This window comes from Gobio gobio, assembly GCF_949357685.1.
Source record: "Gobio gobio genome assembly, chromosome: 23".
Taxonomy (NCBI): domain Eukaryota; kingdom Metazoa; phylum Chordata; class Actinopteri; order Cypriniformes; family Gobionidae; genus Gobio; species Gobio gobio.
In genome coordinates, this window is record NC_137119.1 from 33399986 (window position 1) to 33423073 (window position 23088).

Consider the following 23088-nt stretch of genomic DNA (forward strand, 5'->3'; position numbering starts at 1 on the left):
TTAAAGATTGACTAAGTGAGTGTTAAATAGACTTTACTGCTTAAATAACACTATATAACTGCTATAACGAAAATATGAGCTCCAGAATGCCCTGCCACATAGACGTCCATTGAAAGTGCATTACAATTTTTTTTTATATATGATTGAGTCTTCATTATTCTGTCTGATCTGTCTGGTTCTCTAAAAACAGATTCATGCATATTGAGATTTGAGGACACCAAAAATGCCTGCCCACCTCAACTCCTCAGACAGAATAAAATCAGGTCACAATGTGACAATGACCTTTAAATACTAGAGAGACACTGAAAGAGTGAGAGTATGAGAGAGACGGTGCTGTAGTGTCTCAGACTTGCGCGAGGTAACAATTACTGTCTTTGTGTGGCGTTTCTTCAGGAGCGATGACTGATTATCTACGACCTTCAGCGCTGACACACATGCATACTCCAGAATGAGTCGGCAGGACTGTCCCACATTTATTCACACTTTCTCTTTCACTCTGCTATGACGTGACTTTCAAAGTCGCAACACAAATCTCCCTCTGGATAGACAGGCTTGTTTTGGGCACTTTCTCTTTGCCTGACTGATCTAAATGTGTGTTGGATAGCTGTTCACCTCCTCATGAGCCTCCCTTAGAAAACGTACACACTCATACATAGGTCAATGACATGACATGTATTTTTTGTGTCCGAATTCATTATTTTCCTTAAAAAAAAAAATGAATAAATACATGTCACATATAAAATTGATCTACAGTATTTCCTTTATAAGATACTCTTTTAATTTTTTTGAAATTCAATTGACTTTTTGAGTTGTGGTGTTTCAAAGACCTAAAATGTCAGGTGGTGCGACCAGCAAATTTACATTTAAAAGTATCAATTCCCACTGCAATTGCAAACTGAAGTAAGAAATATAAATGTAAACCGTTATATAATGAAAAAAACATAAAAACTCCTTATGGAAAATTGTTCTGAACGATATGAATTGGACTAAAATGGCAATACATAGAAAAGGGAAAGGGAATTTACCATGTGATATGCATTTTACAATAATTCATATGTATATTGTATATGTATATTATTTTAAATGAATATACGGTCGCACCACCTGACATTTTCTGGGTGGTAAAATCAGAAATCTTGTTTAATAATGAATTAAGGCTGTCTTAAAAGCTGTAAAACCATTGTTTGGATAAGTTTTTTGGTTAAAACTCTTTTGCTTAAAATTATTATTTTTTTATCTTAAAAAAATATATAATTTTTCTTATTTGTCATTGACCCGCATACACAGTGACATGCCTCGACCATTAATACACACCCTCAAATAGGACTGCATAATATATACTGATATATACTGCTCAAATTAAGGGAACACTTAAATCACACATTGGATCTCAATGCACGAAATATTCCATTTGAAAATCTTTATTTATATACATTCTATAATTTGTTTAGAACAAAATTATGTGACAACCGTCAATGGAAACCAAAATCATCAACACACTGAGGGCTGGATTCAAAATCACACCATCATACCAATGTTAAAAACTGAATTTACAGGCTGATCCAACTTGCATTAAGTTCATCACAGCAACTCATAATGTAAGTCAATAGTGTGTATGGCCCCCACGTGCCAGTGTGCACACACGACAACGTCTGGACATGCTCCTGATGAGATGGCGGCTGGTGTCCTGGGGGATCTCCTCCCAGACCTGGATCAGGGCAACAGTGAGCTCCTGGACTGTCTGTTGTGCTACTTGGCGGCTTTAGATGCTAGCACGTGTGGGTCTGTGCGACCCTCTAAGTATATTCCTCCCCAGACCATTACTGACCCACCGCCAAACCGGTCATGCTGGATGATGTTGCACGCTGCATAACATTCCCCACGGCATCTCCAGACTCTTTCACGTCTGTCACATGTGCTAAGTGTGAACCCTCTTGCCTAAATGACTATCGTCCAGTGGCTCTCACATCTTTAGTCATGAAGGTCTTTGAGAGACTCATTAAAAACAACATTTGCTCCTCCATTCCTGACACTTTGGACCCTCTTCAGTTTGCCTATCGTCCCAATAGATCGACTGAAGATGCCATTTCTCACGTCCTTCACTCCTGCCTCACTCACATCGACAGCAAAAGTGGGAACTATGTCAGGCTGCTATTTATTGACTATAGCTCAGCCTTTAACACCATAGTTCCCATTAAGCTAACACACAAACTCCTGGATCTAGGCCTGAATTCTTCTCTCTGCCTCTGGATTGAAGATTTCCTCACTGGCAGACCCCAGGCGGTGAGAGTAGGCCAGTTCACCTCCACCTCCATCACCCTGAGTGTTGGAGCTCCACAGGGCTGTGTGCTGAGTCCCCTGCTCTACTCTCTCTACACCCATGACTGTTTGTCCACACACAGCTCCACCTCTATCATCAAGTTTGCTGATGATACTGTTGTCCTGGGTCTCATCTCCAACAACAATGAGACGGCATACTTGGACGAAGTGGAGCAACTGACATCATGGTGCCAGGACAACTGTCTCTCTCTGAATGTTAACAAGACCAAAGAACTGATTGTGGACTTCAGGAAGAGACAGCATCGGTCATACTCCCCTCTCATGATCAGCGGGACACCGGTAGAGAGAGTGAGCAGCTTCAAATACCTGGGTGTGAACATCTCCGAGGATCTGACCTGGACTACACACATCCAGACACAGGTGAAAAAAGCCAGGCAAAGACTGTACCACCTGCGCCAGCTGAGGAAATTCAGGGTTTCACCAGCCATCCTGAAAACTTTCTATCGAGGGGCGATAGAAAGTGTCCTGACTCAGTGCATCACAGCGTGGTACGGGAACAGCACCAGTCACGACTGCAAAGCCCTGCAAAGAGTGGTGCGCTTATCCTCAGCTCTCCCGTCTCTGCAGGACATCTTCACCAAACGCTGCAGAGGTAGAGCTACTAAAATCATCAGAGACATTAATCACCCTGCAAACTCTCACTTCACCCTGCTGCCATCTGGTAAGCGCTTCCGTAGCCTGATGGCAAAGACTGAAAGACTCAGGAGGAGTTTCTTCCCCCAGGCCATCAGACTCCTGAACTCAGTCACGTGACTCACTTCACCCCCGCACACACATAAACATCCAGTCTTTTAACATTAACATCCACATACTGCAATTGCACTGCACTTTACGTCCCTATTGTTACTGCGTAACAACCTGTAATAAACCTTGCACATTATACTTCTTTATATATACATATTATATATTTTATGTTAACCACTTATTTTTAAGTCTACAGTTTATCTCACTTATCATATCCACATATTTTTTTATATTTTTATTTTTATCTTATTTCCTATTTTTATCTTAACTTGATTTATTTATAATTCTACTTATGTTAATACTTTTTATTCTAATTTTATTCTATTTCTATTTAATTTCTTGTAACTGTTATTTGCACTGTCCATGGAGCGGACCTGTTTACATTTCACTGCCAGTTGTATATTGTGTATATAACTGTGTATGTGACAAATAAAACTCTTGAATCTTGAATCTTGAATCTTGAACCTGCTCTCATCCGTGAAGAGAAAGGGGTGCCAATAGCGGACTTGCCAATACTGGTGCCAATACAAATGCCAATCGAGCTGCACAGAGCTGAGCTGTGAGCACAGGACCCACTAGAGGACGTCAGTATCAAGATGCATGTTGACTAAATTCATTCCCACATATAATTGAATGAGGAAATGAAAAACAAAAGAAAACAGACACAACAGACTAGCATGTTGACTACTTGAACATACATTTTGCTCTCCTTTCTTTCTGGCCAGCAAATTTCTCAATGACTCTCTGATTAAAGTCCGTCATCTCAGTAGTGTCATGACGTTTGCATTGTTCAGTTAGATATTTGAGGTCTCTTACCCCCGTTGTTGTCCACAAAACTTCAGTACCGACACTTTGAAATAAAAGACAGGGAAAGCAATAAAGGGCATTGCTAACAACACATCCAGCAGCCACCTACGTTTCTCATAACAAGCGCGTGGAGCTCCAAGTGCAGCTGCGTCCTGTCACTGGCCTGCTGCTGGATTTGTAAATCGCGTTGGTCTGGTTCGGGATCTTCCATAGAACGCCTTATGAAAGAATTTGGTTAAACTGCTGCCATCTCTATGAAACTGATCATCCTAGCAAGGTTTTGGCGGAGTCGGAGTGACTGTGTCGCCCGCGCACTTTCGCCCTCTATTGACCAGCCGCCACTGTGGTATACTGTGATTTAAGTGTTCCCTTTATTTGTTTGAGCAGAACATTTGGGTGTTCACAATTTACAGATAAAAAAATGTAAACACTTCACACTAGGCGACATTGATTTTATTTTACATTGATTGATTTTATTTTTATATTGTGGTGCTCTACCCTCAAATCTTTGTTTTCTCAGCCTGCATATGTGAAAATGTGCAAATGGACTCTTTTAGTGCATTTCCTTGTGTTTTGTTTCTATGTTTTTTCCATCTGATATGTCTGTGCATTACTGATGGATCGTGGGGGACACCCAAAGGACATCAAAACAAAAGGTTGAGGAGGGTCTTGTACATCAAACGTTTCAACAACATTTTCAAAAACGTTCCGGTAACCACAGAAGTTAGATAAGTTAGTCAGAGCACACAGTTTCATCTTGTCACAAATAGATGCTTGCAAGCAGAAGTCACATTCGCCTGAGGAAGTACCCATAACAACAGTTTCTGTCACTGTAAGGCTCTCTTTACCCTATATGGGACTTAGTAGGCCTGTCGCAAAAATTAATATGTCGATATATCGCACAATATATGTACATGACCTCAATAATTTGTTGTGATGCAATATATCGGCCATTATGTTTACATGATACATTTTAATCGATTGTGCTGTCATCTTGTATGTTTTCCGTGACGGAGGCGAAAGTGGTTCTCGGGCAGTTCCTTCATACACAGAGCGGTTATCGACAGGTGAAAAAAAAGGAGCCATTTGAGGCGTTAAGTGTTTTCCTGACAGTTTGGAAGAATAAGCCCAAATGGACTTGATTTCAAAGTCGCAATCCCCTGTTCCAGTGCACATATAAATGTCAACGCAGAATGACGAGTGTTAAAGCCGTTTCACAAGGGAAAATGTTTATTTACTATTTATTAAATTTTTTTCATTTTTATTTAGGATAATATATTTTTTACCCTTAATTTCCATGATCTAAAGAATTAAAAGGTTGTCATTTGAAAGTGTGTAGGTCTACTTGCATTATTATTCTGTTATATTAGGATTATATATTCAGTGGCATAAAATAGTCTTAAAATGACAATTATATCGTTTATCGCAATTATTTCTGGGACGATATATCGCAAAACAAAAAGTAGTTATCGTGACAGGCCTAGGACTTAGTTCCTTTTGGGAGGAGGAAGATTCACGTATGTGGCCTGAATATCCTGATGCATTTATATTGACGTCTGCATCAGAAGGAGTCTATGAGTAAGGACTCCTAGGCCAGAAATATGGTCAGACGGTCACATTTGAATTACTGTCTCTGAGTATGTATAGAGTCAATGAGTATGTATAGAAAGTTCAAGTTCATAGACTCTTTGCCAGAAATATGGTCAGAAGTCAAATATGGACAGTTGTCTGGCTAATGTAATATCTGGGGCGGCAGTGGCTCAGTGGTTCATGTAGGTTGTCTACAAACCGGAAGGTTGGTGGTTCGATCCCCGGTTCCACCTGACTAAGTGTCGAGGTGTCGATGAGCAAGACACCTAACCCCAGTTGCTTCCGATGAGCTGGATGGCGCCTTGCATGGCTGACACCGCCGTCGGTGTGTGAATGGGTGAATGTGAGGCAATGTGTAAAGCGCTTTGGATGGCCATTGGTCTGTTAAAAGCGCTATATAAATGCAGTCCATTTACCATCTGAAAGAGTCAATGATTTTGTAATATGCTATATAAGTCAAATATGGACTACTGTATGGATGAATTAACATCAACAGAAATATGTTCAGTAGTCAAATATGGACAATTTGTCTGGCTAATGTAATATCTGAGTATCAAAAAATTATATCAAGTCATTTATTATTTTAATATTATTTGTCATTTGTTTTCTCTGATTTCAGATGTACATTACATTCACAGTGAAAGCCAAAGGAACTCGTCTGGCTAAACCAGTCATGTCTCTGAGCCTGATGTGCCTGGCCTTTCTAACAGGTATTAACAGGGTGGCGGAGTATCGAAACCACTGGTCTGACGTCATCGCCGGGTTTATCATCGGTGTGGCCATCGCCACCTTTCTAGTAAGTTTTTCATCAGTTTCCTGTTGTGTGTTTCTGTTAGGCTCTTTGCAAACATATTATGTAACACCATGTCATTCCTGACCTCAGTGTTTCCCACACATCGACTAATTTGTGGCGGTGCGCCACAGAATCAACACCGGCCGCCACATATTGCGCGTCGTTATTCATTAACTGTTTAACGCTATTTAAAAACACGCAGCGTGTTTGTTCATTTCCTTCCCCCGCTCTCCCTCCATCTCTCTCTGTCACTCATGCGTCTCTCTCGCTCTCTCTCTCTCAAACCTGCTTTTGATATTAAAGTCTAAGCTTTTAAAATGTAATACTAAATGCAAACAATAAATAGTGTTTTGGCGCTAATGTGTAACAGTTAAAGCCAGAGGCGTTGAAAAACAGAGTTGCGACCTGCTCTCATCTTCCGGCGCGCGCGGAGCGCTCAATAGTTATAAACAAACCCGCGCTGTCAATACATTTGAATGGCTTAAGCTGCGGATACACAACAGTTTCACTGTACAGGTGTTTGCAGCAGGTTTTGGTACAGTACAGCATAGTGTGCATTGATTATTACGTCAACCACATTTACAGGAGCATTTTATTATGGAGAGTGATGATAGACGAGTAGTCGAGTCGAGATGGCGCCGAGGATGGCCGCAACGTCGCAAGCTCTGCTGAAACATTGTAGTTTTTTGTTTGTTCTGTTTATAGTTTTTGTTTTTTTTGTCTTGGATGTTGTCTGCCTCACTACGTACGACAGACAGACACTTTTGGACATTGGTTCGGCAATCGCACACCGAAAACCGGACTTTAAATTCTCCAGTGACGAACCGCTGCTTACAAACACAGCAGCGGATCCTTTTGTTTGGGCGGCCCGACCACGGAAACGCCGCCGGAGAAGGGGAAGCAGAGCCGGCCTGCTCATCAGAGTAAGACGCCGCGCAAACCGACCCCCGCTTCCCAGTATTTTACTGGCAAATGTTCAGTCTCTGGACAAAAAACTCTGCGAGCTGAGAGCACGGATCTCTTTCCAACGAGAGACGAGGGACTGCTGCATTATCTGCCTTACAGAAACTTGGATGTCCGCTGAGATTCCAGATTCGGCCATCGAAACCACGGGGTTCTCCGTGCATCGGATGGACAGAGAAAAAGATCTCTCCGGGAAAAGCAAAGGCGGGGGTGTATGTTTTATGATCAACCGATCCTGGTGTGATCAGAGGAACGTACATTCTATCAAGTCTTTCTGTTCTCCTGATCTGGAATTTCTCACGGTTATGTGTCGACCATTCTGGCTACCGAGGGAATTCACAGCGGTCATCATCACAGCTGTGTATATTCCCCCACAAGCCGACACAGACCGGGCACTGAAGGAACTGTATAGGACAGTGAGTGAGCAGGAAACCGCGCATCCTGAGGCTGCGTTTATTGTGACCGGGGACTTTAACAAAGCCAACTTCAAGCGCATCGCACCCAAATACCACCAACATGTTAGCTTCAACACACGAGGGAACCGAGTTCTGGATCATTGTTACTCTCCCTTCAAGGATGGTTACAAATCACTCCCGCGCCCACCATTTGGCAAATCGGATCACGCTTCCATCATCCTTTTGCCCGCATACAGGCAGAGGTTGAAACAGGAAGCACCCGCCCTCAGAACCATCCAGTGCTGGTCGGACCAATCGGACTCTATGCTACAAGACTGTTTTGATCACGCGGACTGGGAGATGTTCCGGTCGGCCTCTGATGACGACATCGAGGTCTACGCCGATAGCGTAACGTGTTTCATCAGGAAGTGCGTAGAAGACGTTGTTCCGACCAAAACAATACGGCTGTACCCCAATCAGAAGCCGTGGCTAAATGTGGATGTTCGCGCGGCACTCAATGCGCGGACCTTCGCCTTTAACTCCGGTAATGCGGAGGAGCATAAACAAGCAAGTTATGCCCTCCGGAAAACCATCAGAGCAGCAAAACGCCAGTACAGGGACAAGATTGAAGGACAGTTCAACACCACCGACTCTAGAAGCATGTGGAGGGGAATTAACATCATCACGGACTACAAAGGGAACACAAACTCCACCGTGAACACCGCTGCCTCTCTCCCGGACGAGCTAAACACCTTCTATGCTCGCTTTGAGGGAACTAACACCGCCCTCGCGGAGAGAGAGCTCGTGGCTGAAGATACAGAGGTTAGTGCACTCTCCGTATCTGTAACCCGATCCTTCCGGCGGGTGAACGTCCGTAAAGCCGCGGGTCCAGACGGCATTCCGGGCCGCGTCATCAGAGCGTGCGCGCGCCAACTGGCTGGAGTTTTCACGGACATCTTTAACCTGTCCCTCTCCCTGTCTGTGGTCCCCACATGCTTCAAAACGTCCACCATTGTTCCTGTACCGAAGCAAGCAAAAACCACCTGCTTAAACGACTGGCGTCCTGTTGCTCTGACCCCCATCATCAGCAAATGCTTTGAGAGACTAGTCAGAAACCACATCTGCTCTGTTCTCCCCCCCTCACTGGACCCACTGCAGTTTGCATACCGCAAAAACCGCTCCACTGATGATGCCATTTCATCCACTATTCACACTGCTCTCTCCCACCTGGAAAAGAGGAACACATATGTGAGAATGCTGTTTGTAGACTACAGCTCAGCATTCAACACCATTGTGCCCTCCATACTTGACATTAAACTCCGGGCTCTCGGCTTAAACAGCCTGTTATGCAGCTGGATCCTGGACTTCCTGTCAAACAGACGCCAGGTGGTCAGAATGGGCAGTAACATCTCCTCACCACTGACTCTCAACACTGGAGCCCCTCAGGGCTGTGTTCTCAGCCCACTCCTGTACTCTTTGTACACACACGACTGTGTGGCAACCCACAGCTCCAACACCATCATCAAGTTTGCTGACGATACGACGGTGGTAGGTCTCATCACTGACAATGATGAAACGGCCTACAGAGAGGAGGTGCACACTCTGACACGGTGGTGTCAGGAGCACAACCTCTCCTTCAACGTCAGCAAGACTAAGGAGCTGGTGGTCGACTTCAGGAGGAATGAGAGAGAACACCGCCCCATCACCATCGATGGAGCACCGGTGGAGAGAGTCAGCAGCTTCAAGTTCCTCGGTGTCCACATCACAGAGGAACTCTCATGGTCCGTCCACACCGAGGCCGTTGTGAAGAAGGCTCATCAGCGCCTTTTCTTCCTGCGACGGCTGAGGAGGTTTGGAATGAGCCGCCACATCCTCACACGCTTCTACACCAGCACTACAGAGAGCCTGCTGACTGGCTGCATCACCACCTGGTACGGCAACAGTACCGCCCGCAGCCGCAAAGCCCTGCAAAGGGTAGTGCGCACGGCCAGCTGCATCATCGGAGGTGAGCTTCCCTCCCTCCAGGACATTTACGCCAGGCGGTGTGTGAAAAGAGCTCAGAGGATCATCAGAGACTCTAGCCACCCGAGCCATGGGCTGCTCTCACTGCTGCCATCAGGCAGACGGTACCGCAGCATCAGAACACGCACCAGCCGACTCCAGAACAGCTTCTTCCCACAAGCAATTAGACTCCTGAACTCTTGATCCATCAGGATCATAACACACACTGGACAGAATATCACTCACCACAACCCACTGTAGATACACACACATTATATACACATTTATTATAATTTATTATTTATCATATAGCACCTATTGTACATTGGATCTCTACTGTGAATAATAATGTATACTGTACATTGTATATTATTATTATTATAGCGTAATGTATATTGTTTAATGTATGTTTTAGTGTGTATATTGTTTAAAGTATTGTTTAAAGTATATGTATATTGTAAGTATGTGTATATTGGTTAAAGCTGTGAGAACCACACTCACATTGTGTAAATTATTTATTGTTTATTGTAGAGTTTACTGTGCTGTGAGTAATTGTGGGCGCATCAGTGTAATCTGATGCTGCTCTAAATGTTGTACATGTCATGTCGTGACTACTATGTTGCTCGGAACTGCACCAAGAATTTCACCTGCTGTTGCACTTGTGTACATGGCTGTGTGACAATAAAGTGATTTGATTTGATTTGATTTGATTTGACCCAACATTGTTACATAAACATTGACATTATTCTTGTATTTAGCCCTCATACTAATTGTTCACATCATACTCATTGGTGGTCAAATGTGACCATACACCTTAACTATTTTTCAATTAAATAGCCTATATGTTATATATTTTAGTTTAATAATATTTATTGAATATTTTGAGGATATCTTTTTGTACTAAATAGGCCTACTATTTGTGCAATAATTGTGGTCCATTAATGACCACTTCAAATATTTTGTATTATTTATATTACAATTAGTGTAGTAATTAAGGTTAAAATAGAGAATTCCAATGCAAAGAGGCCTGTATGGCTCTTTAATAAATATGCAGTACTAATAAATAATATGTATCTAGTTGCTCAAAGTATTGCAGATCATATATTCTTACTTATTTTTAGGTTTTGCATTTGAATAAATATTTATACATGATAAACACTAGATTTCTTTAAATGTGAAATTTTAAAAAGTTAATAACTTACATCCTAATATTTTGAATAATACTTATATAAGCACACAAAAGTGAATATTATTTGAATGTGAGCAAATATAATTTAAGAAAAGTTTAAAATAGTTAAACTTATTTTTCCTCATATGTACAGTAGGCTATATAAATATGAATTGATACTGAATCAAGATCGAAATCGATATTTTTGGCAATCACTGAACCCATCCCCTCCACCCGCCCCATGCCCCCGCCCACCATCACAAATTGATTTCTAATCTGTGGGAAACACTGGACCTATATGATTTTCTTCTGTGGAACGTAAAAATTAGATGTTTTGCCGAATGTCCTGGCTGAACTTTTCTATACAGTGAGAGTTACAGAGACTGAAAAGTTCCAAAGTATGTACAGTATGCAGTCCATTTGTGCACTATATTTAGGGTTCCAACCTGGAAATATCAAATAATTTTAATGTAATTTTCAGGCCTGGAAAAGTCAAGAATTTTTATTTGCACATTTCTTTTTTTAGACAGCTGTAGTACATATGTAAAATAGTTAAATGTACATTTCAATATTCATTTAAAATTCCCTTGTTTCAATGACTATATCTGATTTTATGCAGACTTTACACTGGACAACGATCTTGAATAGTCATGAGCAAGCCTATATATTATTATTTATGTAGTATTTATCCATAATTTAAATTAGCTTTTATTTTTATGTCAGCTTTTTTTATTTTAGTGTAAATATTATTATTTTGTTATGTCCTTTTTGTCCTTTTTAAATATTTCTATTTAGCTTTTTTTTGTTCTAGTAATGTTAGTACTTCAGCCTACACTTATTTTAGTTTTTAAGTATTTTAATTAGGGCTGTCAAAAGATTAATCGCGATTAATCGCATCCAAAATAAAAGTTTGTGTTTACATAATATATGTGTGTCTACTCTGTTAATTATTATTTATATATAAATACACACACATTCATGTATATATTTAAGAAATATTTGCATGTATATACTGTATATACATTTATATAATCTATAATATATATAAATGTTTTATATATAAAAATAATATTTTTTTCTTAAATATATACATGCTTGTGTGTGTATTTATATATAAATAATAATTAACAGAGTAGACACACATATATTATGTAAACACAAACTTTTATTTTGGATGCGATTAATCGCGATAAATCTTTTGACAGCCCTAATTTTAATATTTATAATTTACTTTATTTCAGCTTTATTTTAATGAACAAAACTGTTTTTTCATAGTTTTAGTTAACTAGAAACACTGATATATAGCTAACATATTGTGAACAACAAAAATGTCATCTGCTAGAAATGGCTTTTTTATGAATACAGTATCTATTTTTTTATTTTATGTAGTAATCATAATTAAATAGAAAAGCCATATAAACTCACTGGTCAAAATGTTTGGGAATCCTTCACAGTAGTTTTGTGTGAGGGTGAGTAAATGATGACTGAATACATTTTTTGGAAAAACCAACACTAGTGACAAACATGGAGTTGAGTGGCAGAAGTCCAGAGCAAATTACATAAAGCTCATTTAGCGAGAATAACAGGATAGAAAAAGATAATGTTGGCTGGTGGGAAGCTAAGTAGAAGAACCGCTCACATGCTGACATTCTAGAGGGCCAGCTAAGCTCATGCCAACATACAGACCCTGTGCTCTTGGCCTCTTATTGCTTTAAAGCCAATTGTGTTGTGTAGAGCTGCCAAATGCAGGATGATGGATTTCACCCTTCTTCCACCCACATCTGGGCACATCATGATACAGGTTTCCTCTCAGGACACAGGAGCTTAGAGCAGATGCTAATGCATTTGTGTCCTCTTGAGTCCAACCCCTTAAAGATACCATGGGTTTTAGAGCACTGCAGTCAAGCACAATGACTCTTGTTTTGCTGACCTTCAGGTGCAAATTTTGTTTCTATAAGGACTGGCATCGAGTTAGTTGGTCTAGAAAGAATGCCATATTTTGGGATAAAAAGGTAGCCTGAAAGGAAATCCATGAAATTGAACTTCACTTGTGGTAAATTCAGCATGTAATGTAGCAAATCCCAAGCTCTCTTCACCATCCTGAGCATGCGGAAATGTCTGGAAGGACCGATTCTTGGCACATGTATGGGATTTTTTTCATGCTAGCTGCTGATTAGGTTGGCTTGCCACAGTGAATTGCCTGAAGTTCCAGACAAAAGTAAGAAAAAGCAGACATCAAGGGCCCAATCATACACCTGGCGCAATGTCCTACGCCACATTGTTTAAATAGCAAATGTATGTGCTTCAGCTATTAATTTTTCTGGGAGTAGGCCGTGTTGGTGCTGAACAAACAGTGTGGGGTTCAAATCTTGTATTGGAGGATTTTGATTCGGTGGCATGTCAGAAAGGAGAAAGTTGAGCGTAGCTGTGTTTAGAAAGCTTAAAGATTGTCAACTTTCAAATTTGACTGAATCATTTCATTTATCACATTATTAGTGGCAACTATGGATATTGCTTTGTGAAAAGGACAACTTTAGCAAATGTAAAATCTTGCTAGCATATCAGCCTCTGGTCTTGAGGGTCAAACAGAAGTGTTTAGCCTCGCTGTGAGGCCATTACGGATCCTCTCCGGCGACTAAGATCGTGATTTATGAAAACTTTTAGCTGCCGCTTTGTTGGAGGAAATGCACAAAGAATCATGTGATTAGCTGACACGCTACAATTATTGAAATTGCATGTGCTAAGCTTTCTCGTCACGTAAGGAGCCCACTCTATGAGATATCGGCCTCATTTATACCACGACGGGTTTGTGATTCAAACATGCTCTGTTTAGCTGGAGATCCAGAAGCTGCATGTATGACAGCAGAATATAAACTACCAACAGAATATGTGACCTACTTTGGCCCTTGGCTGCTGTGTTGGAGCTTTTTATTAATGTCATCAACAGCTTTTGCACAGAAGACAGAAAACGCAGATGCTCAGCAACATACAAATACACATACACATTTGGACTGGAGAATTATATACAGCAAGCTGTGCAAGCAAAACACAACAATGAGGGTTTCTGTAAAGATTTATTATAAAGCTCTCCTGTGTTTCTGTGTCTATGTATGTATCGTTCTATCTGTTTGTCTGTCATTATTTCTATTTATCCAACTATTGTTCTTTCTATCTATCTATCTGTAACGCGGTTCGTAGTTCTCTTGGGCAGGAAGGAAGAAGACGGGGTCGGCGTGACTGGGACTTGCAACGTTATTAAGCAACGCTTCCCATAAACAAACATAAACAACGCACGAGGGCGTATCAAAACACAAATGTTCACTCTTCACTTCTATAGTTGATCACTCCGGTTCAGAACAGTCTCTCTCTCTCTGTTTGGCAGCTCACACGGCAAGTCTCAGTCCAACTCTCTCTCTCATCTCTCTCCCAGCAGCCGCTTATATGCGGTCTCTCCACGCCAATTACTGCAATCAGAGACAGGTGTTCGTCATTTGCACTTGACCTACTTACCGACCGCTCGGCTCCGCCCTCTCTCTCCCGCTACAGACCTCGCGGGACAACGCCCACCCCGCCACATACCCCCACCGCCCGTCTCAGGCCGGGGAGCCATCCGGCCTGCAGCCCCCCCCCCCCCCCCCTCCTGGAGAGGAAGTCAGCCACAGCCATCTGAGCACCCGGCCTGTGGACCACCTTGAACTTAAAGGGCCCATGGCATGAAATTTTCATTTTATGAGGTATTTCAACATTAATATGAGTTCCCCTAGCCTGAATTTTGTCCCCAAGTGGATAGAAATGTTGATCGGTGTAAAACCGAGTTCTGGCTGTCTTTCTCTGCCTTTGAGAAAATGACAGGCCAGACGAGCCAATCCTGAAGTCTCCTGGTTTGACGTCCAAGCAGGAACAGTTTCCTCCCTTTCCTCCGCCCAGAGAATCTGGCACGCCCATGCAAACGCTCGAGAGAATAGAGATCATTGCTTGTGAACGCTGGCAGTTTCTCAGTGTTTGGATGTACAAATGAAAACAGAAGTCTTTCTTCAGTTCCTTCTGATCTGTGATCATTGATTTCTTATGTGTAGCTAATTATTTATTATTCGTGCACACACTGCGGCTTCTCTCTCTCCCGACAGAGCGGTGTTTTCTATCTTGTGAGTCAGTGTTTTTGTACGTCCTCGTCGCGTCTATCTGTTCTAAAATGTGCTTACAGTCTTTTCTGTTTAACATCAGCAGTCAAATCTTTAGAGGTAAACTTCACATACGCCGAAGCTCGGCCTTCAACATCCCCGACCCCCAGTACTGCATCTGGCCCACAGCGGAGGCACCAAACGCGGCGTGAGATTAAGCAGAAGGAGGGTAAGCGTGAGCATATCTAGGCTAGCCAGCTTTCCCCACAATAAACTGGATTACATTCGATTACTGCTGTTGTGTCTTTGTTTGCGCTGTGTAAGTTACTCAATGCGCGTCACTGACGCTATTCATATAATTGGAACATATCTAGAAATAATGCTATACTCAACACTTACTAACTCGTTCATCTCGCTGTAATGGTAACTTACATTGCATGTGTTACAAAGTTGGTAATAATGATGAAGGCGGGCTCGGCGTGACTGGGACTCGTGTTTATTCAGAACTCTCAGATACAAACACAATAAACTCGCGCTGACAGACAGCGCTCTCACAACTCAGTAGTTACAATAAATAACTTTGTTAGCAATCGCAACCGTCTCCGTGATGTCCGGTTCGCGAACGAATCATTCTTTTGAATCGGTTCTTTTTAGTGAACCGAACCAGTTCACCAAATCGGACTGAATCGTTCTAAACGGTTCGCGTCTCGAGTCAGCGCTGATCCATCATTTACTAAAGTTACTAACTTTCTGACATGAGTGACAGCCCCTCCGACTAGAAATAAACTAATAACCTGAAGTATATGCTAGTAACTACAACAGTTCACCCTGAACTGAGACATGCTGAGAACTGATGAGAAGTGAACTCAGGTCCATCCGTCTCTGGCAGACTCGTGCCTGCTCGTGCCTCGTTAAACCACGCCCCCTCCGCTCATTTAAAATGCAAAGATGTCAGCCAATCACAACAGTGGGCGTTTTTACTGAAGTCTCACAGCAGACACGCCTCTTGAAGCAGGGCATTCAGCCACAGGACAAACAGCATTATAGAAAAAATGCCTTTTATTTCTAAATTATGACATTTTATGATGTAAAAATCATACTAACAATATAAGTACACCTCAGGAAACACTATACAATAATAGAAAAATGCCATGCCATGGGACCTTTAAAGGGTTGTAACGCCAGATACCAACGGGTGATCCGCGCGTTGGTATCTTTCATGCGGTGGAGCCACTGCAAGGGGGCGTGGTCCGAACAGAGGGTGAACTCCCGCCCGAGGAGGTAATAGCGAAGGGTGAGAACGGCCCACCTGATGGCCAAACACTCCTTCTCTATGGTGCTGTACATCGTCTCTCTCTTAGAGAGCTTGCGACTGATGTACAGCACCGGCCGCTCTTCACCCTCCACCTCCTAGGACTGCGCCCAACCCCCTGTCCGAGGCGTCAGTCTGTAGGGAAAAAGGGAGAGAAAAGTTAGGAGCCTGTAGGAGCGGTCCACCACACAGAGCAGCCTTTATCTGGGTAAAAGCCTGCTGGCACCGCTCCGTCCACTGAACTGTATCTGGTACCTCCTTTTTAGTTAGATCAGTCAGCGGGCTAGCGAGGTCCGAATAATTAGGCACAAACCTCCTGTAATATCCCGCTAGCCCCAGGAACTGTCTAACCTCCTTTTTGGTCTTGGGTCTCGGACAGGTCACAACAGCTGCGGTCTTATCAATTTGGGGACGCACCTGCCCCTGTCCCAAGTGGAAGCCCAGATATCTTACTTCCACCCGCCCAATCGCACACTTCTTTGGGTTGGCCGTGAGCCCCGCCCTTCTCAACGTCTTCAGGACAGCTCGCAAGTGCTGCATATGACGCTGCCAGTCCGCACTATAGATGATGATATCATCTAGATAGGCAGCGGCATATGCAGCATGCGGCCGGAGAATTCTGTCCATCAGACGCTGGAAGGTCGCAGGAGCCCCGAACAAGCCGAAAGGAAGGGTGATAAATTGGTGTAATCCAAACGGCGTGGTGAAAGCTGTTTTTTCTTTGGATATGGGAGACAAGGGGATCTGCCAATATCCCTTTGTTAAGTCCAGCGTCGAATAAAAACGAGCAGTACCTAGCCGATCAAGCAATTCGTCAACCCTTGGCATTGGATAAGCATCGAATTTTGACACCGCGTTTACCTTACGGTAGTCCACACAGAACCGGACCGAGCCGTCAGGTTTAGGGACTAAAACAATCGGGCTCGCCCAGTCACTGTTGGACTCTTCTATTACCCCCATGTCTAGCATAGCTTCTAATTCTGCCTGAACAACTTTTTTCTTGTGTTCAGGTAAGCGATAAGGCGGGCTGCGAACAACCACGCCCGGCTCCGTCTCAACGTGGTGCTGAATGAGGTCGGTCCGGCCGGGTAGGGGCGAGAACACGTCAGCAAATTCTGCTTGTAAGCGACTTACGTCAGTGAGCTGCGAGGGTGAGAGGTGGTCCCCTCCCGAGGCCAGAGCGATAGATTGAGGCTTTTGGACTGCCTCCGGCCTGAGATCCTCCTCTCCACTCACTACCGTCGCAAGCATCACTGACTCCGCCTCAGACCATTTTTTGAGGAGGTTGAGGTGGTAGATTTGACGTGCCCCGTCCCTATCTGACCGCACGACCTCATAGTTGAGCTCGCCAACTCGCCGTGTGACCTCAAAGGGCCCTTGCCACTTCGCGAGTAATTTAGAACTCGAAGTAGGGAGTAATACAAGGACTTTATCTCCCGGTGAAAATTGACGCAGTCTAGTGCCTCTGTTGTAGAGCTGTCGTTGTCTGTCCTGAGCCTGTAACAAATTCTCCATTGACAGCCGCCCCAAAGTGTGGAGTTTTGTTCTCAGGTCCAGGACATACTGAATTTCATTTTTGCTCGCAGAAGGTCCGTCCTCCCAAGCCTCCCTAAGGACATCCAGCACCCCCCGAGGCTGGCGTCCATAGAGAAGCTCGAAGGGGAAAACCCCGTGGAGGCTTGCGGGACCTCGCGAACAGCGAACAACAGAGGCTCTAGCCACCTATCCCAATTTTTGGCGTCCTCGTGAACGAACTTACGAATCATGGATTTCAACGTGCGATTAAATCGTTCCACCAGACCATCTGTTTGTGGGTGATAGACGCTGCTGCGAACCGATTTAATGCCCAATAATTCATACAGTTCGCGAATCGTCCGTGACATGAACGCCGTGCCCTGATCGGTGAGAATCTCTTTCGGGATTCCCACCCAGGAGATTAATGAAAACAGTGCGCTCGCCACACTTTTCGCCGAAATAGGGCGGAGCGGAACTGCCTCCGGGTATCGTGTTGCATAGTCCACCAGAACCAATGCAAAGCGATGCCCACGTGCTGACCGTTCTAATGGCCCGATGAGGTCCATGCCAATTCGTTCGAAGGGGACCTGCATCAAAGGGAGCGGGCACAATGGTGCTTTTGGGGTGGCCGGTGGATTCACCAACTGACATTCACGACAAGACGCACACCACCTGCGTACATTCTCGTGAATGCCCGGCCAGAAAAACCGGGCCATTAGACGGTTAAGTGTAGCCGCTGGTCCTAAATGCCCGGCCATGGGATTCGCGCTTTTAGGCACTAACAACTGGGTTGTATCTTGTTTTGTCTTTTATAACAGAAAAATAAGGATAAGAGAGCGGCTGGTCAGGGTGGAGGAGATGGCCGTCGATGGAACGGACCTGACTAAACGCATGTTTAAGCGACTCATCCTGGGACTGCTCCAGGGGAAAATCATTGCGGTCTGTGAGGGTGGGTAGCTCCAGACCGCTCTGTTCCCCCGGAAGAGCACCCAGAGGTCCCGAATCCACCTCTCCCAACTGAGCAACCGTCTCTTTCCTTTTTTTACACTTTCCCCAAGAGGCATCCACACACAAGTGCCCCAAAAGTTTATTAAATGCTGGCCAATTGGTACCCAAAATTAGTGGATGCCGGAGGTGCGGGTTAACTGCAACCTCAACACTATGCGTTTTACCCCGAAATTGAATATCCACGGGCAACAACGGATAGTTCACCACTTCCCCGTGCACACACCGTACCTTAACCATGCGGCCATTAACCAACGCCTTAGGTTGAATCAAGCTTTGATGGATGGAGGTCTGGTTACAACCTGAATCCACCAAAGCTTGATAAGTACCCCCCTTGATACTCACGGGTATCTGGTACAGGCCAGCTTGATCGGGGGCAGCTTGTGGCGCGTCGGGGACCCGGATCAATGTCCCCACCTCCATCACCGGACACCGATCGATAAAATGCCCGGGGTCCCCACAACGCCAACAAGCCGGCCCAGACTTCCCCGCCACTCTAGTGGCTGGCAGCGGTTCCCCAAATTGGCGCGGAGAGAGCGCCGATGTGGATGTGGTGGAGAACGGGTCGCTGGTCGCTCCCCCTCCCCTAGCTGCTGGTCTGGGGGCTGCCGGAATCTCCGCGGGCAGCCCTGTCCTCCACCTCGGTGCTGGCCTGGGTAGGAGCCCGCTGCGAGACCTGGGAAGAGGGACAGGCTTGGAGAGAAGAGGGGGGGGAGAGAAGAGAGAGAGAGAGAGAGAAGCCGAAGGAAGGGGCTCGCCGACCCCGTGGCACGCCACCATGTGGTCCTCCGCCAACTGGATGGCCTGGGTTAGCGACGTCGGGCGGTGGCACTGGACCCACTGCGCGGTCTTCTGGGGAAGCCGCGCGATGAACTGCTCCAGTACCACACGGTCGATGATTCCCTCGACGTCGCCTCCACCGGCCATCAGCCACTTGCGGCACGAGTCCCGGAGCTGGTGCGCGAAGGTGAAGGGTCGGCCGGATTCGCCGAGGGTCAGGCTCCGGAAGCGCTGCCGCTGTTGCCCTGGGCTCCGGCCGATCCGCTGCAGGATGGCGCGCTTCAGGTCTTCATAGTCCAGGAGATTCTGGACTGGCAGTTGGTGTGCGGCTACCTGCGCTTCTCCTGACAACAGCGGCAGGAGCCGCATTGGCCAGTCCGACCGGGGCCACCCCCGGGACTCGGCGGACCTCTCGAAGAGGTCGATGAATGCCTCCGGATCATCCTCGGAGCCCATCTTCGAGAGGTGGATGGTGGCGGCCGAGTCGGTTGTAGACGGGGGGGTGGCCGGAATCTCCAGAAACAGCCGGAACAGCTCGCGGTCTTCATGCTGGGCGCGAATGAGGGCCTCAAAACGCTTGTCCTGTTCGGCCCTCACGGCCAGCAGATCGTCATGGGTCTGTTGGTGAAGACCGGCGAGCGATGAAACTAGGTCCGCAAGCGGCATCTTTGGCGGGGTCTGCATGGCGGCGGCTCTCTTCTTCCTTCCCGGGTTTCGGCACCAGTGTAACGCGGTTCGTAGTTCTCTTGGGCAGGAAGGAAGAAGACGGGGTCGGCGTGACTGGGACTTGCAACTTTATTAAGCAACGCTTCCCATAAACAAACATAAACAACGCACGAGAAATTTTTTTTCATATTTTTGTGTGTGTGTAAAATCTGTTTAATTTAGTTACACTACCATTTTTTTCACATTTAGATCTGTAGAAATAATCTCATTTTTTCTATCTATCTATCTATCTATCTATCTATCTATCTATCTATCTATCTATCTATCTATCTATCTATCGTTATATCGTTATATCTATCGTTCTATATATCGTTCTATCTATTTGTCTGTCATTCTATCCATCTCTTGTTTTTACTATCTATCTATTCTATCCATCTCGTTTTTTCTATCTATCTATCTATCTATCTATCTATCTATCTATCTATCTATCTATCTATCTATCTATCTATCTATCTATCTATCTATCTATCTATCTATCGTTCTATCGTTCTATCGTTCTATATATCGTTCTATCTATTTGTCTGTCATTCTATCCATCTCTTGTTTTTACTATCTATCTATTCTATCCATCTCGTTTTTTCTATCTATCTATCTATCTATCTATCTATCTATCTATCTATCTATCTATCTATCTATCTATCTATCTATCTATCTATCTATCTATCTATCTATCTATCTATCTATCTATCTATCTATCTATCTATCTATCTATAGCTCTATCTATAGTTCTATCTATTTGTCTGTCATTCTATCATCTCTTGTTTTTTCTGTCTATCTATCTATCTATCTATCTATCTATCTATCTATCTATCTATCTATCTATCTATCTATCTATCTATCTATCTATCTATCTATCTATCTATCTATCTATCGTTCTATCTATCGTTCTATCTATCTATCTATCTATCTATCTATCTATCTATCTATCTATCTATCTATCTATCTATCTATCTATCTATCTATCTATCTATCTATCTATCGTTCTATCTATCGTTCTATCTATCGTTCTATCTATCGTTCTATCTATCTATCTATCTATCTATCTATCTATCTATCTATCTATCTATCTATCTATCTGTCTGTCTGTCTGTCTGTCTGTCTGTCTATCTATCGTAATGTCTGTCATTGTGATGTTCTATCTATCGTTTTATCTGTCATTGTAACGTTCTATCTATCGTTCTCTTTATATGAGTGGGAAGAGAAGTTTCCATGTTCTCTTTATGGGTGGAGAACTCTCACATGGCTGCTAACAAAATTACTGTTATTTCACTCTTCTCTCTTCCCACTGTGACACAAGATTGTCCCTGACTGTGCGCTACACAGTGGCTTTGTATTAAGTTTGTGTGCTTTTATGCTGTCTACTCCATTGACAGTGCAGCTGTATTGTGTTGATGCTGTATTCCAGAGCTGCATCACAATCAACAGCTGCACGAATCCTTACATTCAGCCGTACTTTCACTTAATTTGCTTGTTACAATACAATTTTAGAAATTCCATCTCTATTTCATTGTGCAATTGCACGTATGCAGCTCCTCTGGCACTCATGCGGCTTCTCTCTCTTCTACGGTTGTTTTACATTACTTTCTGCCAGAGGTGTTCCTTTCAAAGATGCATATTTTACCCTTTCATATTTTTGTGTGTGTGTAAAATCTGTTTAATTTAGTTACACTACCATTTTTTTCACATTTAGATCTGTAGAAATAATCAGGCAGATTTTGAATACATTAAGAAATGTAAATAGAATTTGCACCGGGCAGTTCTAGGAACTTATTTATAGGAACTAGCCACCAGGGTGGTTTTCCGAGAGCTAAATGTTCCCCTAGGGCTGTTTTCCTGGTTGCATTTGCACCACCAGTAGGAACTCTGAAGTGACATAAGCCATGCTTGTTGTTGTGACTTATTTTGACAGCGCGGTGGACATTTATTTTGTGTTCTCCGTGTTCATTAGTTTAGGATCTGTTCAACAGTCCTGTCTAATACGTTTTTAGAAAGAACTGCTATACAAAGAAAGTAGACCGTATATGAAAAAAGTATTAGCATTTGCCATGTGGTTGATGTCCAATGTCGCTATCTGAGCAGAAATACATAATCATGTTTCGTTGCATTGGATTTTCACCTTAGGGTAAAGTTTGAGAGGTCCATCTACAACTGCATAATCTATGTGTGTACATGGCTTTTTTTTAATGGCGGGTGCTGGTGTTTCGCATGCGTTCGGCCAATCAGCGTACACTTATGTCACTGGTAGTTCCTATAGTGCTGGGCTAGACCCTACTCTGAAGTAGTTGCAAAAGCTTTCTTAGAACTAAAATCGTTCCCAGTTCCTGCAGTGTGAATATACCAAAAGCGGGTACTTCCACCATTAGTTCTAGGAACTATGAAAAGATACCTCTGGTGCAAAATCCCCTAATGACCTTTGTTATTATTGGATAACCTCTGCATACTTGTGTAGTTCACACTGTTTTTAAGGTGAACTGGGGAGAGAACTTTGTATGTAGGACATTAGAATATCATCAAACTATTTTATTTTAGAAGATGAAGACTTAAATAATATTATATTTTTTTTATGTTTTCAGGTGGTTTGTGTGGTCCATAACTTCAAAGGCAAACAACTGCTGAATGAGGATTCCCCACAGGACAACTTAAGTGACAATCCAATGGTCAGCTCGCCCAGGGTTGAGAGTCCGTTGGAGAAGTACATCGCCTCACAGGTACTGAGCACATAGACAAAAGCACAGCTGATATCTGTAGAAGCATGCTGTCAAATGAACTGACAGCTCTCAAGGGTCCCAATTATGTCAGTTTGAGCGCTCGTATCAACAAGATGTGTA

The 23088-nt window shown here is 43.7% G+C and overlaps 1 protein-coding gene across 3 annotated transcripts in view; it reads left to right on the forward strand.

The window, feature by feature from the left end:
• The window catches only part of plppr5b (phospholipid phosphatase related 5b), an 88657-nt gene that overhangs the window by 57334 nt on the left and 8235 nt on the right, over positions 1–23088 (forward strand). For all 3 annotated transcript variants that reach the window (XM_079805613.1, XM_079805611.1, XM_079805612.1), the window contains exons 4-5: positions 6101–6277; positions 22834–22968. In XM_079805613.1, coding sequence (XP_079661739.1) covers positions 6101–6277; positions 22834–22968 — 312 coding nt within the window. The remainder of the gene's footprint in view (positions 1–6100; positions 6278–22833; positions 22969–23088) is intronic.